General features: G+C 37.7%; 1 protein-coding gene across 1 annotated transcript in view; it reads right to left on the bottom strand.

Annotated features, from left to right (window-relative positions):
- MTPN (myotrophin) overlaps window positions 1–20,037 on the bottom strand; it is a 77,323-nt gene that overhangs the window by 8,298 nt on the left and 48,988 nt on the right. Inside the window, exons 2-3 of the mRNA XM_005679507.3 lie at window positions 17,743–17,856; window positions 16,828–16,911 (exon numbers count right to left, since the gene is read on the bottom strand). Of these exons, the coding sequence (XP_005679564.1) occupies window positions 16,828–16,911; window positions 17,743–17,856 (198 nt within the window). The remainder of the gene's footprint in view (window positions 1–16,827; window positions 16,912–17,742; window positions 17,857–20,037) is intronic.

Genomic DNA, 20,037 nt, shown 5'->3' with positions numbered 1-20,037 from the left:
GGTTTCTTTTGTTTTGGGTGCCAGATTCAAAAACTTACCACCAAAATGAATGGCAAGGAGCTTATCAACCATGTTTTTTTCCCTCGAAGTTCCATGGTTTCAGGTCTTATTTTAAAGTCTTTAATCCATTTTGAGTCAATTTTTGTGTGTGGTGTAAGATAGTGGTCCAGTTTCATTCTTTTGCATATAACTGCCCACTTTTCAATATCATTAATTGACTACACTGTCCTTTGCCAACTGTATATTCTTAGCTGCTTAACGGTAAATTCATTGACCGTGTGTGTATATCAGTTCAGTTGTTCAGTCGTGTCCGACTCTTTGTGACCCCATGGACTGCAGCACACCAGGCTTCCCTGTCCATCACCAACTCCCAGAGTTTACTCAAACTCATGTCCATTGAGTGGGTGATGCCATCCAACCATCTCATCCTCTGTCATCCCCTTCTCCTCCCACCTTCAATCTTTTTCATCAGGGTCTTTTCCAATGAGTTGGTTCTTTGCATCAGGTGGCCAAAGTACTGGAGTTTCAGCTTCAACATCAGTCCTTCCAATGAATATTCAGAACTGATTTCCTTTAGGATGGACTGGTTGGACCTCTGTGCAGTCCAAAGGACTCTCAAAAATCTTCTCCAACACCACATTCAAAAGTATCAGTTCTTTGGCGCTCAGCTTTCTTTATAGTCCAGCTCTCACATCCACACATGACTACTGGAAAAACCACAGCTTTGACTAGATGGACCTTTGTTGGCAAAGTAATGTCCCTGCTTTTGAATATGCTGTCTAGGTTGGTCACAACTTTTCTTCCAAGGAGCAAGCGTCTTTTAATTTCATATATGTGTGTGTGTGTGTATATATATATATATATATGTGGGCTTATTTTTGGGTTCTCTATTTTCTGTCCCGCTGATCTGTGTACCTCGTTTTATGTCAATACTGCACTGTTCTGATTCTTGTGCATGTATGCTCACTCATGTCCCACTCTTTGTGACCCCACGGACATAGCCTACCAGGCTCCTCTGTCCATGAAATTTCCCAGGCAAGAACACTGGAGTGGGTTGCCATTTCCTACTCTTTGCAACTCAGGGACTGAGCTCACATCTCCTGTGTCTCCTGTACCAGCAGGGAGATTTATTACCACTGGGCCACCTGGGGAGCAATTTTGCTTCCTACATATTTGTGATATAGTTTGAAATCAGGAAGTGTGGCACCGCTAGCCTTGTTCTTTTTTCTCAAGATTGCTTTGAGTATTCAGGATCTCCTGTGGTTCCATACAAATTTTAGCACTGTTTAATCTATAAAAATTGCCATTGGAATTCTGATAGAAATGGCATTAAAGCTTCTTTGGGCATTATGGACATTTTAACAATACTGATTCTGCCAATGCATGAGCACAAAGTATCTTTCCATTTATTTGTGTCTTCTCAATATATTTCATCCATGTAGTTTTCAGCATACGAATGAGTCTTTTGCCTTCTTGGTTAAATTTACTCCTAGGTATTTCATTATTTTTGATGCAATTATTTTAAGTGGAACTTAAATTCTCTTATAATTTGTAATTAGTATACAGAAACACAACAGATTTTTGGATACTGGTTTTGTATCCTGATACTTAACTGAATTAGGTGAATAGTTCTAACAGCTATTTTAGTGGAGTCTTTACGGTTTTCTGTAATATATGTTGTGTCATTGGCAAATAGAGAACATTTTACTTCTTCTCTTTCAAACTGGATACCTTTTATTTCTTTTCTTCTCTAACCACTCTGGCTAGGGACTTCCAGTACTATGTTAAATAAGCGGTGTGAGTGGGCATCCTCATCTCGTTCATTATCTTAGAGGAAAAGCTTTGTTTTTCGCAGTTGAGTATGACATACAGGTTGTGGTCATAATACAGCCTTTGTTATGCTGTGGTATATTCCCTCTCCATCCGATTTATTGAGTTTTCATTATGAATGAATGTTAAATTATGTTAATGCTTTTTCTGCATCTACTGAAATAATCATATGATTTTTATCCTTCCTTGTTATTGCATTATATCACAATGATTGATTTGCAGATTCTGAATCATCCTTGTGTCCCTGGAATAATCTGATCATGGAGTATGAACCTTTTAATGTATTGCTGGGTTTGGTTTGCTGACATTTCGTTGAGGATTTTTTTAATCTATGTTCATCAGGGATACTGGCCTGCAATGTTCTTGTGGCATCCTTGTCTGGTTTTGGATGAGGAAATGCTGGCCTTGTAAAATGAGACCGGAAGTGGTCCCATCTGTACTGATGTTTTTGGGAAGAGTTTGAGAAGGACTGATATTAACTCTTCTTTAAATGTTTGGTAGAACTCACCAGTAAAGCTATCTAGTCCTGAATACTGATAGACTTTTACAGATAAAATTTAAAAACAATGCTTAAATTACTTCTGGGTAGACAAAGATGCCACACACAAAAAGAAAACTACAGGCCAATATCACTGATGAACATAGATGCAAAAATCCTCAACAAGTCTGGCAAACAGAATCCAACAAACAACATTAAAAAGATCATACATCACGACCAAGTGGGCTTTATCCCAGGGATGCAAGGATTCAATATCTGCAAATCAATCAATGTGATACACCACATTAACAAACTGAAAGATAAAAACCATATGATTATCTCAACAGATGCAGAGAAAGCCTTTGACAAAATTCAACACCCATTTATGATAAAAACTCTCGAGAAAGCAGGCACAGAAGGAAAATACCACAACATAATAAAGGCCATATATGATAAACCCACAGTAAACATTATCCTCAATGGTGAAAAACTGAAAGCAAAGAATTATCTCAAAAATATACAAGCAGCTCATGCAGCTCAATACCAGAAAAATGATCCAATCAAAAAATGGGCCAAAGAACTAAACAGACATTTCTCCAAAGAAGACATACAGATGGCTCAAAAACACATGAAAAGATGCTCAAGATCACATTATTAGAGAAATGCAAATCAAAACCACAGTGAGGTACCATCTCATGCCAGTCAGAATGGCTGCCATCAAAAAGTCTACAAACAAATGCTGGACAGGGTGTGGAGCAAAGGGAACCCTCTTACATTGTTGGTGGGAATGCAAACTAGTACAGCCACTATGGAGAAGAGTGTGGACATTCCTTAAAATACTGGAAACAGAACTGCCATATGACCCAGCAATCCCACTCCTGGGCATACACACTGAGGAAACCAGAATTTAAAGAGACACATGTACCCTAATGTTCATCGCAGCACTGTTTACAATAGCTAGGACATGGAAGCATAGGCTGTATATTGTCACCCTGCTTATTTAACTTATATGCAGAGTACATCATGAGAAACGCTGGGCTAGAAGAAGCACAAGCTGGAATCAAGATTGCCAGGAGAAATATCAATAACCTCAGATATGCAGATGACACCACCCTTATGGCAGAAAGTGAAGAAGAACTAAAAAGCCTCTTAATGAAAGTGAAAGAGGAGAGTGAAAAAAGTCTGCTTAAAGCTCAACATTCAGAAAACGAAGATCATGGCATCTGGTCCCATCACTTCATGGGAAATAGATGGGCAAACAGTGGAAACAGTGTCAGACTTTCATTTTTTGGGGCTCCAAAATCACTGCAGATGGTGTCTGCAGCCAAGAAATTAAAAGACACTTACTCCTGGGAAGAAAAGTTATGACCAACCTAGATAGCATATTCAAAAGCAGAGACATTACTTTGCCAACAAAGGTCCATCTAGTCAAGGCTATAGTTTTTCAGTGGTCATATATGGATGTGAGAGTTGGACTGTGAAGAAAGCTGAGCGCTGAAGAATTTATGCTTTTGAACTGTGGTATTGGAGAAGACTCTTGAGAGTCCCTTGGACTGCAAGGAGATCCAACCAGTCCATTCTGAAGGAGATCAGCCCTGGGTGTTCTTTGGAAGGAGTGATGCGAAAGCTGAAACTCCAGTACTTTGGCCACATCATGCGAAGAGTTGACTCATTGGAAAAGACTCATGCTGGGAGGGATTGAGGGCAGGAGGAGAAGGGGACGACAGAGGATGAGATGGCTGGATGGCATCACCGACTCGATGGACGTGAGTCTGAGTGAACTCCAGGAGTTGGTGATGGACAGGGAGGCCTGGCGTGCTGCAGTCCATGGGGTCGCACAAAGTTGGACACGACTGACTGACTGAACTGACAGGATATAACCACTATGCTGCTGCTGCTACCGCTAAGTCGCTTTAGTCGTGTCCGACTCTCTGCGACCCCACAGACGACAGCCCACCAGGCTCCCCCGTCCCTGGGATTCTCCAGGCAAGAACACTGGAGTGGGTTGCCATTTCCTTCTCCAATGCATGAAAGTGAAAGTGAAGTCGCTCAGTCATGTCTGACGCTACTTCAAATACAAATACAACTAATGAGACAGCAACAAAAATTCAATCTAATCGTAAAGTACATTAATATCACGGATCTATAACCACTAAATAAAAACTTAGCAACCGTGGTTTGATATATTCAACTCACTTTTGGAAAGAAAGCGAGTTAGAATCAAATACAAAACGAATGCCTGAATATCTGGTATTAAATGTCCCACCGGACTCTTAAAATGTAAAGGAACAAAGCAATTCTTTGTCCTCTCCCTTTAACCACTCGACTAACTCTTATTCAACTGTTATTCTCTGTGAAGCCCTTCTGGAATTTTCCAGACAGTGACTTGGCTTGGCTTCTCTCCTCCTATATGTAAGGGCATGTTGTCGACCACACTTCAAGGCAGACACTGTAGCTTGGCTTATCTAAAGTCTAGTACAGCCCCCTTTTTTTTTCTGTGCTTTCCTCCCCTACAGAGAAGAAACTGAATCCCCAGACTCCCTTAAAGCTGCAGGCGGCCCTCTGGCACAGAGCTGGCCTCTCCTGTGGACAGCTTTCTTTCTCCATAAAGCCCCAGGGACGAGAGAATCCTTAGTTGTCCTGAGACAGTAAGGACTAGGGGAAAGGACAAGGGGAGCCAGTCATTCAGCCCTGGACTGTCATACCTGCAGGCCACTTTTCCTTTGAGATATAACTGACACAGAACATGACACTAGGTGCACAATATGATGATCTGATACATGGATATACTGCAAAATGACTACCACAATAAGACGAGTCAATATCTATCACTACACAGAGTTACAGAGTTTTTCCCTTAAGATGAGAACTTGTAAGATTTACTCTCTTAATAACTTTCAGATGTATAATTCAGTATTGTTAACTATAGTTACTATGTTTTATGTTACATCCCCAGGACTTATTTATCTGATAATTGTAAGCTTGTATCTTTTGAACCCTCCCACCTCTGGCAACCATCAACATCATTTGTTCTCTGTATATGTGAGTTCTGCTTTAGATTTCACATGTAAATAAGATCATATGGTATTTTTCTCTGACTTATTTCATTCAGCATAATGCCTTCAAGGCCCCTCCATGCTGTCACAAATTTTGGAAAGGATATACTGTACAACACAGGGAATATAGCCAATATTTTATAATAACTATAAATGGAATATAATCTTAAAAAATTGTGAATCACTGGATGGACCTAGAGATTATCCTAAATAAAGCAAGTCAAAGACAAACCATTATATGGTATCACTTACATGTGGAATCTGAAAAACAGTACAAATGAACTTATATATAAAACAAAAACAGATTCACAGACGCAGAAAACAAATTTGTGGTTACCAAAGTGGAAGGGGAGGGGAGGGATAAGCTGTAACAGATGCACACTACCATATATAAACAAGGGTTTATATTCAGTATCTTATAATAACCTATAATGGAAAAGAATTTTAAAAGAACAGATATACACATATATATGTATAATCTCATCATTTTTCTGTACACTTGAAACAATATTGTAAATCAACTATACTTCATTAAAAAAATATACTGTACACCTGTAACTTATACAACATTGTACAGCTACACTTCAAAAAAAAAAAAAAAAATCAAGCAGGTGGTGTGGATCCCAATTCTACCCTGAAGTAGCTGTGTGACTTTAGGCAATCCTTAACCTCTCTGCAGATGTTTTATTTGCTTTACAATCTGTAAATAAAATGGTAAGGCTTACATGACCTCTGCACAAAGTCCTCCATCAAAAATTCTGTTAATCTCTCTTAAAAATAAGAGTTAAATAGTGAAATATTATTCAGCCACAAAAGGGGAAGCCACTTTCTTGTTTAAATCTCTGTAGCAGGAGTTTTGTTACAGTTGAACTCCACTTCTCTTCAGAGTGTTTGTCACAGTCTTTAATTATCTGCTAACTGTGCTTTATTATTGGCTGTGAAGTCACAGGTGGTGGTGTAGTCGCTCAGTCATGTTCCACTCAGACAATCCTGTGGACTGCAGCACTGTCCATGGACTTCTCCAGGCAAGAATACTGGAGTGGGTTGTCATTTCCTTATCCAGGGGATCTTCCCAACCCAGGAATCAAACCCGGGGAAGTCATAGGACCAGGTATTAAATCTGTCTTTGCTAACTTCAGGACCATGCACCCTGTCTGCCTCTCTAAACAGTGTGCTAAACAAGCAACAGGAAATGGCACGTATGAACAACAATACTTGCGAGGACTTCTAATTTATGTGGTGGGCTGTGTTGCTATTTTAACCTTTTAGTTTGAAAAAAAATATAAAAAACTGATTCTTACAACCTCGATTAACTCTTACAGAGAAAAGTAGCCACTCCAACCTATTTACATAACAAAACCTAACAAATGAAGCCCCTTCTCCACCCCCGGAGCAATGAGACACAGTCTATGTTTCACTGTACTTCTCATTTGGAGACGGTGACTACAGTTCATTTTCAGCTGCATGTATAATGATCTTGGATTTGTTCTTATGTTATAGCTCTGGTGTCAAAGTAGTGGGGCTTGAATCCTCATTCTCCTCCTAATGAGCTGTGCGATCCTGGGAAAGCTTCCCAATGCTTGGTGCCTCAGTTTCCCCATCTGTAAAATGGGGGATTAAAAATCGTACCCACTTCATTGGGATTACTGTGATTAAATGAATCAATATATGTAAAGCACTTAAACGACATTTCTTAGGTATAAGTACTATTTTAACTAGGAGCTAATTCATTTACCTTCTCATCAACTCTATGTGGTAAGTACTAGCCCCATGTCTCAGAAGAGAACATTCAGGCTGAGACGATGAGGAATTTATTTAAAGCCACAAAGTTATTAAGGAGAACTGAAAGCCAAACTTGGAGGTGTGTGACATCACAGCACACACTTTATGTCACTAACAGAAACTATCTAACAATGCACTCCAGTCAGAGCTAAATAGGTTAAAAAAAAAAAAAAAGGTTACAAAGGACATAGTTGTGGATGAGATTTGTAAGGTGTATCAAAACAGTATAACAACTGGTTTCTACAGTCTCTGGGGGGTACTATTCTAGCTATATCAAGCCTGCTAGTTCTTTCCTCATGCAGTTTCTTAAAATAAGGCAATTCAGAAAAGGTATTGCTCAGTTCTTTGCAGGTCACTAGTCCTAAAATTTTTTGAAACTAAACTTGCCCATGTTACATGGGAAAGAACTCTGGGGGTTAAAGCAATAATCAATAATATGTGTGCTTTGAGAATATGCAAAACTCTTTAGATTTTACCAGGAGTGGAATAGTGAGTAATTTGAGTAAAAAAATGTTTCTACCTACCACACATCTACTTAAGCTGAAAAGGGGTTGACCTCTAAGCCCTTCTATCTTGATTCTCAATTCAAGCAGCAGAATCTGTACCACAGACAACTCTTTTAACAATGCTGCTATTTGAGAAGGATATTCACATTTTATTACCAACCGGCTGCTTGAGTTTTTTCAAGTACAGCACAGAAAACATATTAAGCAGAATTTTCAGCATTATCAGGTAAGGTGCTTTTCTAATATTAGCAGTTTTAGTACTTTTTATTCTCTACAGCAGTTGTACATAAGATGTTAATCATTTTAACTTCCTGTTTATAAAAGGAAGGCCATTGAGTAAATCTGTTTTTCACTCATTTATCCACACAATGAACATAGAGTGGTCTGAATCAGCTGTGCATCAGAGTTGCACAAACATCAGTGGTTACATATTTCTCTTGAAAGGTTACAGGAGACGTCCTAAGGAGGTAAATTCTGTGACACAGTGTAAAGCAGAGAAATAACAGAAAACAAAAGAGCCAAGTTTATTCTGGACTTTTCTCTCTCAGATATAGCTTAGTATGCTGTCTCTACCAACAAATGAATTTATAATAACAAGTATATTGTCAGTTTGATTCTGTAATAATAAAAGTAATTATGTTTAAAAACTCCTTAGTGATTCTCTCATGCTAGGGTGCCTTTTCTCTCTGTTTAAAAGAACTCTTATTTAATAGGAAGTTGAGTGGTCATTTTTAATAGCAGTATATCGCATATAAGGGACAGAGTATAAACATACACTAGAGTAATGAATGCTTATCTGTCTGAATTCTAAATGATAGTAAACTTAAATGTTACTTTGATGTTAAGTATTTCCCTTTTCCCCACAATACCCTAGAGTGGATTATTTAGAAACAGTTTTCTTAACAAGACTTCTTAAAATCTTTTATTATCAAGAGAATTACATAAATTATAAAGAATTTTAGTAAGTATAAATATAGAAATCTGATATATATATTAAATACTATATATTAGATAAGAGGAAATGTTAATATTAGAGGAAATGTCTAGCCTGATAGTGTATTAATGTTACAGGCAAACAATTACTTCTCACAGAGAACTGTTTTTTTTAACCACACAGAAATTAGATGCTGCCAAATTATATGTAACTGTGAAAAATAAATGAAATTTAGACTTACAAATATCCATCAGCTATAACATAGTTCAAGAGTACCATTTTGTGATTAACTCTCTTCTACATAATGTGTGCCTGCAACATTACTATTATTCAGGCATTTGCGATTTTAGTCAGGAAGTCAGTAATATTTTTATACATCTTTTAAATATCTTTTATTTCAAAAGTCTCCTTTTAAGATTTTTTTCAGGCAAAAAAAAAAAATCTTATTCAACTGTGAGATAATTACAATTTAAAATGACAGGTGCTTAGATGGTCTGTTTTTGCTTTCATAACATTAGGTCAAGGTCTGTTAGGTTTGGTCTTTTTAGTGACTGTGGGGCTGCTGCCACTTCTGTTTCATACCCTCACACGGGCTTAAGACTACTCTATTTCCCCAGGATGCTGCTGGGGCCTGAATTTTGAATCTGTTTCATCTGTCTCCTTTCACCAGTTTTACCACTGTTTCTGAGGTACTCTGGATTTGGTGAGTACCAGGAGTTTTGTTCACATTCCTTGAATCTTATTTAGTATTATTTAGCACTTCTATAGTTTTAGCTTATATTTTTAAATATTCATGTTGATTTTATATTTCAATAATTGTTTTTATTCACGTAGTAATTTCTTGTGTATTCATTTTTACATCTCAGTCTTCTCCTTTGGGTTTAATTTGTTTTTTCACTTGTTTGTTGCTCCAGGGTGCTGACCACTTCTGGGCTTCAAGCTGCCTTGGATCGACTCGTAACTTGCAACAGTCCTCTCTTGCTTATGTTTGGGAATGACTTCTTCTTCAGCTTCATCTCACCTGTTTTCTGTCTCTCAAGGATAATTTATTGCCTCATAAATCCCATCTTATGGTTTAAAGCAGATGTCGATTCATTTATTTTAAAAAATCTCTTTTCTATTATCAGAGGGTTAAAGGGGGATACCCTGGCACATGCTCAGACCTCGGTCTTGAAGTGAAAGGCTCACAAGTGTTGATCTCTACATTTTTTCCAATCATGAGTTGTAACAATAAAAAATCAGGCCAAATAGCTTTTACCTGCAGAAATATAATAATTTCTCATAATTGTCCATGATGATAAGTCTGAAAAGGAACTCTCAAGGAGAAAGAACATGTGTGGAGTCATGTCTTGGAAAAAATCTTGATTCCATTACTTTCTGTTAGACTTTAGGAAGTTGTTTAACTTCCTTTATGGTCACCTTAAGTATTTGGAGATTTCATAAAAAAAAGTTATATTTTCCATAGATGTTACCTTCCTTTTTTGCCATATGGATAATAAAGAATTAAACATCTTATATTCCTACTTGTGTCATAACTTCATCTTCTACTGCATTAAAATAAAAATTGTCCAGTAACTGGCACAGCTTGTTTTAATATAAAATCAAATCACACAGTTTGATTTTATACATTCTAGCAACTTGTTTTTGTAATTTTTGTTTTTACCATTACTTGTGATCATATTGAGTTTTAAAATATTATTTTGGCTTTTCCCTTATGCTAATGATGTACCAGTGGAATAATATAGTTGACCCTCTGTGTAGCTGAAAATCCATTTGTAACTTATAGCTGGCTCTTCGTATCTGGGGTTCCTCCGCATTTGTCGATTCACCCAACCATGCATCTTGCAGTATATTCAGCATTTACCACTGAAAAAAATCTGCATGTAAGTGTGCTGGTTCAATACAAACCTTTGTTGTTCAAGAATCAGTTGTATATTAAAGCTGTCAATAAATCTGGAAAACTTCTAAAACTATGTACTTTCAAATGAATTCATAGTAATTGATAAGGATTCTAACGTTGATAAAAAGCAGGACAAACCAGATTACATAATATAAACTCTGACTGGACTTTAAATAAATGCACTGGAATAGCCTTATTTTAGTTAATTAAGGATTTTTGAAAGAGCACAATTTCCTCCTTTAAAAATTCTGTTTTGAGTTGCATTTCCTAATAATGAGTGATGTTGAGCATCTTTTCATGTGTTTGTTAGCCATCCGTATGTCTTCTTTGGAGAAATGTCTATTTAGTTCTTTGGCCCATTTTTTGATTGGGTCGTTTATTTTTCTGGAATTGAGCTGCAGAAGTTGCTTGTATATTTTTGAGATTAGTTGTTTGTCAGTTGTTTCATTTGCTATTATTTTCTCCCATTCAGAAGGCTGTCTTTTCACCTTGCTTATATTTTCCTTTGTTGTACAGAAGCTTTTAATTTTAATTAGATCCCATTTGTTTATTTTTGCTTTTATTTCCAGAATTCTGGGAGGTGGATCATAGAGGATCCTGCTGTGATTTATGTCTGACAGTGTTTTGCCTATGTTCTCCTCTAGGAGTTTTATAGTTTCTGATCTTACATTTAGATCTTTAATCCATTTTGAGTTTATTTTTGTGTACGGTGTTAGAAAGTGATCTAGTTTCATTCTTTTACAAGTGGTTGACCAGTTTTCCCAGCACCACTTGTTAAAGAGATTGTCTTTACTCCATTGTATATTCTTGCTTCCTTTGTCAAAGATAAGGTGTCCATATGTGTGTGGATTTATCTCTGGGCTTTCTATTTTGTTCCATTGATCTATATGTCTGTCTTTGTGCCAGTACCATACTGTCTTGATGACTGTGGCTTTGTAGTAAAGCCTGAAGTCAGGCAAGTTGATTCCTCCAGTTCCATTCTTCTTTCTCAAGATTGCTTTGGCTATTCGAGGTTTTTTGTATTTCCATACGAATCTTGAAATTATTTGTTCTAGTTCTGTGAAAAATGTGGCTGGTAGCTTGACAGGGATTGCATTGAATTTGTATGCTTGGGGCTGGTGCGTGGGGATGACCCAGAGAGATTTGTGGGGAGGGAGGTGGGAGGGGGGTTCATGTTTGGGAACGCATGTAAGAATTAAAGATTTTAAAATTTAAAAAAAATAAAAAATTAAAAAAAAAAATTCTGTTAACAGAGCTACTGGGTATCCATTAAGAAGCTTATGCAAAAATAAAATCAACATAATTAATTTTGGAAAAAAAACCAACACCACATTGTATTACATTGCTTTAAAAAGGTAATATGTTGCTTTCAAAAACATAAAAAGAAAATCTTTCTTTCATCTAAAATAACAACTCTACATGGTTACAATTGGTTTGCCATCAAATAGCCACCACTGAATGTCACTAATTTAGCTACAAAAATTAAGGCTCAGATATAATGAAAGGACAAAATTACAGGCACAAATAAAATTAAAAGCTACTTTAAAGTCAGGATTCAACTTATAACCGATAATTCAGCAATATAGTATATATCTATGAAGACCCTTCTGGGATAACATATAATGGCTTACAATATATTCAAATCAAGCCACCTTTTCAGGAACTTATCTAAGTAGAAGATTTAAGGTCTTAATGACCTACAGCATAGTGTTTTGGGAATAAGAAATATGGAACAATGGTCTGTGCTCTTGCTATCTTAAGAGTAATCACTCCTTATTTTGTTTGTCCTAGGTGGAAAAAAGCTGAAGTTGAACGGTTCTATGAAGACCTAAACGACCTTTTAGAACTAACACCCAAAAAAGATGTCCTTTTCATTATAGGGGACTGGAATGCAAAGTAGGAAGTCAAGAAACACCCGGACTAACAGGCAAATTTGGCCTTGGAGTACAGAAGGAAGCACGGCAAAGGCTAATAGAGTTTTGCCAAGAGAACAAACTGGTCATAACAAACACTCTTTTCCGACAACACAAAAGAAGACTCGACACATGGACATCACCAGGTGGCCAACACCGAAATCAGATTTATTATATTCTTTGCAGCTAAAGATGGAGAAACTTTATAGTCAGCAAAAACAAGACCAGGAGCTGACTGTGGCTCAGATCATGAACTCCTTATTGTCAAATTCAGACAAAAATGGAAGATACTAGGGGAAACCACTAGACCATTCAGGTATGACCTAAATCAAATCCCTTATGATTATACAGTGGAAGTGAGAAATAGATTTAAGGGAGTAGATCTGATAGAGTGTCTGATGAACTATGGATGGAGGTTCATGACACTGTACAGGAGACAGGGATAAAGACCATCCCCATGGAAAAGAAATGCAAAAAAGCAAAACGGCTGTATGAGGAGGCCTTATAAATAGCTGTGAAAAGAAGAGAAGCAAAAAGCAAAGGAGAAAAGGAAAGATATAAGCATCTGAATGCAGAGTTCCAAAGAAGAGCAAGAAGAGATAAGAAAGCCTTCCTCAGCAATCAGTGCAAAGAAACAGAGGAAAACAACACAATGGGAAAGACTAGAGATCTCTTCAAGAAAATTAGAGATACCAAGGGAACATTTCATGCAAAGATGGGCTCGATAAAGGACAGAAATGGTATGGACCTAACAGAAGCAGAAGATATTAAGAAGAGGTGGCAAGAATACACAGAAGAACTGTACAAAAAAGATCTTCATGACCAAGATAATCATGATGGTGTGATCATTCACCCAGAGCCAGACATCTTGGAATGTGAAGTCAAGTGGGCCTTAGAAAGCATCACTATGAACAAAGCCAGTGGAGGTGATGGCATTCCAGTTGAGCTATTTCAAATCCTGAAAGATGATGCTGTGAAAGTGCTGCACTCAATATGCCAGCAAATTTGGAAAACTCAGCAGTGGCCACAGGACTGGAAAAGGTCAGTTTTCATTCCAACCCCAAAGAAAGGCAATGCAAAAGAATGCTCAAACTACCGCACAACTGCACTCATCTCACATGCTAGTAAAGGAATGCTCAAAATTCTCCAAGCCAGCTTTCAGCAATACATGAACCGTGAACTTCCAGATAGCCGGTTTTAGAAAAGGCAGAGGAACCAGAGATCAAATTGCGAACATCCGCTGGATCATGGAAAAAGCAAGACAGTTCCAGAAAAACATCTATTTCTGCTTTATTGACTATGCCAAAGCCTTTGACTGTGTGGATCACAATAAATTGTGGAAAATTCTGAAAAAGATGGGAATACCAGACTACCTGACCTTCCTCTTGAGAAATCTGTACGCAGGTCAGGAAGCAACAGTTAGAGCTGGACATGGATCAGCAGACTGGTTCCAAACAGGAAAAGGAGTACGTCAGGGCTGTATATTGTCACCCTGCTTATTTAACTTATATGCAGAGTACATCATGAGAAACACTGGGCTAGAAGAAGCACAAGCTAGACTCGAGATTGCCGGGAGAAACATCAATAACCTCAGATATGCAGATGACACCACCCTTATGGCAGAAAGTGAAGAGGAACTAAAAAAAGCCTCTTGATGAAAGTGAAAGAGGAGAAAAAGTTGGCTTAAAGCTCAACATTCAGAAAACAAAAATCATGGCATCTGGTCCCATCACTTCATGGGAAATAGATGGGGAAACAGCGGAAACAGTGACAGACTTTATTTTGAGGGCCTCCAAAATCACTGCAGATGGTGATTGCAGCCATGAAATTAAAAGACGCTTACTCCTTGGAAGGAAAGCTATGACCAACCTAGATAGTATATTGAAAAGCAGAGATACGACTTTGCCAATAAAGGTCCACCTAGTCAAGGCTATGGTTTTCCAGTAGTCATATATGGATGTGAGAGTTGGACTGTAAAGAAAGCTGAGTGCCGAGGAATTGATGCTTTTGAACTGTGGTATTGGAGAAGACTCTTGAGAGTCCCTTGGACTGCAAGGAGATCCAACCAGTCCATTCTAAAGGAGATCAGTCCTGGGTGTTCATGGGAAGGCCTGATGCTGAAGCTGAAACTCCAATACTTTGGCCACCTCATGCAAAGAGCTGACTCATTGGAAAAGACTTTGATGCTGGGAGGGATTGAGGGCAGGAGGAGAAGGGGACGACAGAGGACGAGATGGCTGGATGGTATTACCGACTCGATGGGCATTAGTGTGAGTGAACTCCGGGACTTGGTGACGGACAGGGAGGCCTGGCATGCTGTGATTCACGGGGTTGCAAAGAGTTGGACACGACTGAGCAACTGAACTGAACTCAGGTGGAAAGAAAGGCTTATCACAAAGAAATACAGTTCTGATCTACAGTTTGAGATCTGACTACAAAGAAGGAGCTGGCTTAGGGGTACCTCATTTGGTAAATGACCAGAGCCCTAAGCTAAAAGAGGATCCCATGGAGGTTTTTATTTTCAGAGAACAAAAACCCTTGGCTAGGTACAAAAGGTCACAGAAGGAGAAAGGAGGAGGAGTAGTCATTCATTTCTTGTTTTTATTCTGACATTAATTTATAATTGAGATATAATTTACAGTTTAATAACAATTTAAGGTATAAAACAAAATGATATGTGTATATACTGTGAAATGGTTACCCCAATAAGTTTAAATAAAAATCACCTCACATAGTTTAAACTTTTTCCTCTGAGAACTTTTAAGCTCTAAGCAACTCTCAAATATAACATAGTTTTGCTGCTTCTTTGCTCTACACTCAGAAGACATATTGAGGTGGGAGAATTAAGCCAACCCTGAGGAAGAGAGCTGAGAGATACACACAAAGAAATCAGATGCTGGTCATGTTGCTTAAACCCACGGACAAGCTGTGCCTCAACCTAGAACTATGTGAGTCAACATGATCTCTTTTATTGCTTGAGCCTGTCTAAGCTGGGTTTAGTTACTTTCAATAGAGAGTCCTAACCAATAAAATATTACAGTTAAATAAATCTTTCATGAATTGTAAACTAGTATTTGTAGCCTGTGACAACCAGTTTTTAACATAATACAAAAACATTCCCCCAAGGCTGAAATTATCCATAGTTCTCAAAGGTTCTTTTTAATCTTTACATGGGTGTGGGGAACAGGAAGACAGGAGAAAGATACAGTGGCTGGAAATCTTCATGACCACATCCTACCAAAGATGCTGCATCGATTACAGTGGCAAAGAATAATGTGTTCCTTTATTTTGGCTTTTTAAATCAGTGTGGTATATAATATCTAAAAATTACCCCAAACCTCCCAACTCTCCAAAACTTGCAAAAACCACCACCACCACACACTTCAAGAAATCCGGTATTTGTGCTGAAGGTATGGGTAAAACCCACTAATTTTAAAGGACCTGGATTAACTGCTTTCAGATAGTACCTTTGAAAAGTTGTCAATAAAGTGTTGGGACAAAAGTACTACTTTCTTTCCCAGTGTTCTCCAAATCCTACTGAAACTGAATCTGTGAAGCATAAAATCCTCTTTAGTCTTAAGCATAATAAAAGCTACTATTTTTTGACTATTATGATGTGTCAGGTACTGTGCAAAATGCTTCATATATATTTACTCATTTTATTTCCAATTTTTTCTTGCTTCTTTTAGCAGGACTTATTTGAAAATTCCAAATTAAACATTATGAACATTTTCCAGAATATGGCCATGAAAAGATAATCTTGGGATTAATGTGAGTGCCTTATTTTATGACTATTTCTTGTCTTCCAACATTTGCAGTTTCCATCTAATACAGTTAGAATGGCTGCAACTGACTGGTTAATTTCTAAGGCTGGACTCTGATCTTCATTTGAGAGCTTGTAATCAAAGCCAAAACACCGGAAAACTCCAAATGTACCATGATCTCAATCACGTCAAGAAACCAAATGACTTGGAGAGCCCTTACAGCAATCCTCAATAATCTTGCTCAGAAAGACCACTACATACAAAGAAGTTTACAAATGTCAAAGGCAAGGTTAATGAAAATGTGGTATGTGAATGTGGCACCAGTCTGCAAATTGTTACTAGCACAGGACAACATTTTAAGTACAATGTCTAGTTCAGCTAACTTAAAAAAAAAAATTGCAAGATATTCTTGATGAAGGAGACTGTGTTGACTTATTTTCTAGCTCAGGCTCTTTACCTACCAAGAACCGGTAACAGCATGTGGATCGGCTCTTTCAAGCAACATTGCTCTAGACTTCAATTTTGGCTAATTTACCTCTAATTTTGGCTAATTTACCTCTAATTTTTCTGTTCCTGATGCCACACAAAATTTAAGTAAATTAATAACCAATTACTTGGTTATAAAACAATAGAAAAAGCAATAAAAATCAGCAATTGACCTCACCTTTGACAGAAGCAATTTCACGCAGGAAACATGACCTTCATAGACGGCAGACAGAAGAGGTGTGATATGATGTTTATCTGGAGCCTATGAAAGAATGAGATATAGATCACTTTATCAATGTTTCATTTCTTCCTTCTTTCTAGATCATTAAGGAATGCTTATAAATAATTGAAAATCAGTGTTCTCCCATTTTTAGCCTCTTACAGAGCTGACAGAGGCCTAGGCTCACAAGCAGTTTCTCCTTAGAAGCCAGTGAAACAGAAGGAGCAGGACTTTGACCCCTGCTCAAATCTGGACTCTGGCACTTAACTGTGTGACTAGTTAGTTACTTAACCTCTCTGAGCCTCAACTCCCCACTACTGTAGGCACGCCAGTATTAAGAGGTAACAGATGCCCACAGTAGGGCCAGGTGACGTGGCAGCCCCTGAGATGTGAAAAGTTCATCTCACTTGCTGTTATGGTTAGTTAAACATTTTTCTGAAACTCTGAAATGCAGAAGCTACAAAAGGCAAGAATCAAGAGATAACTGCTGCCTGACCGTTGTCCAAAAATCCACTTTTAGATTTTTCGTATGACTACAGGGCCTATGCTCCATTGGGTGATAGCCATTTGCCACCTACAGATAGTGCTAACTCTCAAAATGCTTTAGAACATGAAAAGGAAGCATGAATCTATCTATCCCGTGTCCCCCACCCCCTAGTTTTATCAGTTTAAAAAAATAAACTTGTTCTGCTTATTAAAAAAAAAACCACAAACATGTACTTCTAAGCTACAGAAATTTGGCAAAATTTCAGACTATATTCTTAATTCACATGAGATTTCCACCAGTAACTATTTTACAAATCTACTGAAAACAACTACCCAAAAGCATACAACAGGAATCTTTTTTCTAGAACGACAATGTTCTTTACATACATTAATATCTGCTCCTTTCAGCAGCAGAAATTCCAGGATTTCAAGCTGTCCACAATCTGCTGCATAATGAAGAGGCTTTCTTCCACCTTCTAGTGTCCGGTTGACATCTTCTCCCTTAGAAGCCAAATAAAAACAGTATTCCTAAGGATGGTAGACTGAAGAAGGGAAATGAGGCACCTGGTAGCTTTACTTTCTTAAAGCTACAAGGGTTTCGTCAAAGAATTACATTTCCTGTCAAGTGAAAACAAGCAACCAAGAACTTGAAATTAAATTCCGCAGAATGGTTAGCACACAGTATGACTGCAATTCAAACCATTAGTCAAGGTGAAAACAATTTTTTAAAAATGCTAAATGTAATGAAATATATTACTGTGTTCCATTTCTAAGGAATTTTAATCACCATGATGTCAAGATGTAACCAGCGAAGAAAAAATGTTGAGTTTAAATACTTAAGATTTTACACAGATCATATGACATGTATTTTAATACTTCAGAGAAAGCATCACTACTTTGATGGAGGCAGACATCACTATCAAAAGGTAATCAGTATTAGCTATTAAGAATTCATTTCATTCATTCATTCAAATTTAAGCTCTACTGTATGGTCAGCTCTGTGGACAGAGTGAACAATGGTAAACAAAATAAAAAATGGTTTCTGATTTCACAGAGCTTACCCCCCAGTGTGGGAGGCAGATAGTAATCTAATAATCACATGATTAAACATACATTTAATGGAGTTGTGAGAATTAAAGTAACTGATCCATGCAAAGCACTGAAAATAAGGTGGTATAGCTAAAATTAGCAGATATATGATTAGCTATTATTATAAGCTACCTATATAAATAAGTATTTATTTAAATACTGAGTCAAATCCATTACTCAGTATTTTCATTTTAAGGTTCAGTTCAGTCGCTCAGTCATGTCCGACTCTTTGTGACCCCATGAATCACAGCATGCCAGGCCTCCCTGTCCATCACCAACTCCCAGAGTTCACTCAGACTCACGTCCATCGAGTCAGTGATGCCATCCAGCCATCTCATCCTCTGTCGTCCCCTTCTCCTCCTGCCCCCAATCCCTCCCAGCATCAGAGTCTTTTCCAATGAGTCAACTCTGCATGAGGTGGCCAAAGTACTGGAGTTTCAGCTTTAGCATCATTCCTTCCAAAGAAATCCCAGGGCTGATCTCCTTCAGAATGGACTGGTTGGATCTCCTTGCAGTCCAAGGGACTCTCAAGAGTCTTCTCCAATACCACAGTTCAAAAGCATCAATTCTTCGGCGCTCAGCCTTCTTCACAGTCCAACTCTCACATTCATACATGACCACTGAAAAACCATAGCCTTGACTAGGTGGACCTTTATTGGCAAAGTCGTATCTCTGCTTTTCAATATACTATCTAGGTTGGTCATAACTTTTCTTCCAAGGAGTAAGTGTCTTTTAATTTCATGGCTGCAATCACCATCTGCAGTGATTTTGGAGCCCCCCAAAATGAAGTCTGACACTGTTTCCACTGTTTCCCCATCTATTTCCCATGAAGTGATGGGACCAGACGCCATGATCTTCGTTTTCTGAATGGTGAGCTTTAAGCCAACTTTTTTCACTCTCCTCTTTCACTTTCATCAAGAGGCTTTTTAGTTCCAAGGGTCATTATATAGATAAAGCATCTATTTTACAAACAATAAAATCATTAAATTCAAACAATTTGTAATCATAAAATATACAGAGGTATTTTTTTCCTTTAAGGAAAAAGTATACCTCCAGGGTTTTACATCCTCCAGAAAGTATTAGCGTTATCATCTTGTTTTTCAAGGGCTGGTACTTAAAAAAAAAAGGCATTCCAAGAGGTAAAACCACCTGCCTGTCACATCAGTGGAGGCCTCAGAGCATTAAGTCAGGAAACTAAATTACACACAGTGTTTCTGAGTTCCAGGCCTGATGTATGTTTTAAATATATTGTCTCTATGTCAAGAATTTAATCAAAAATAGTTTTTCTCCTTTTTAATTCCTCGATGATAAAACAACCTTTTGCAGTTACGAGGACATGAGTAATTTACAGCAGTAACTTCTAATGGATTATTTATTCAAGTCATCTGAATGCAGAGTGCCAAAGAATATTAAGCAGAGATAAAGACTTCTTAAGTGAACAATGCAAAGAAACAGAAGAAACCAATAGAATGGGAAAGCCTAGAGATCTCTTCAATAAAATCAGAGATACCAAGGGAATATTTCATGCAAAATGGGGACAATAAAGGACAGAAATGTATGGGCCTCACAGAAGCAGAAGATATTAAGAAGAGG

Source organism: Capra hircus, chromosome 4 (assembly GCF_001704415.2).
Source record: "Capra hircus breed San Clemente chromosome 4, ASM170441v1, whole genome shotgun sequence".
Taxonomy (NCBI): Eukaryota; Metazoa; Chordata; class Mammalia; order Artiodactyla; family Bovidae; genus Capra; species Capra hircus.
Note: the sequence above shows the minus strand (reverse complement) of the source record. Positions and strands in the feature narration are given on the sequence as shown.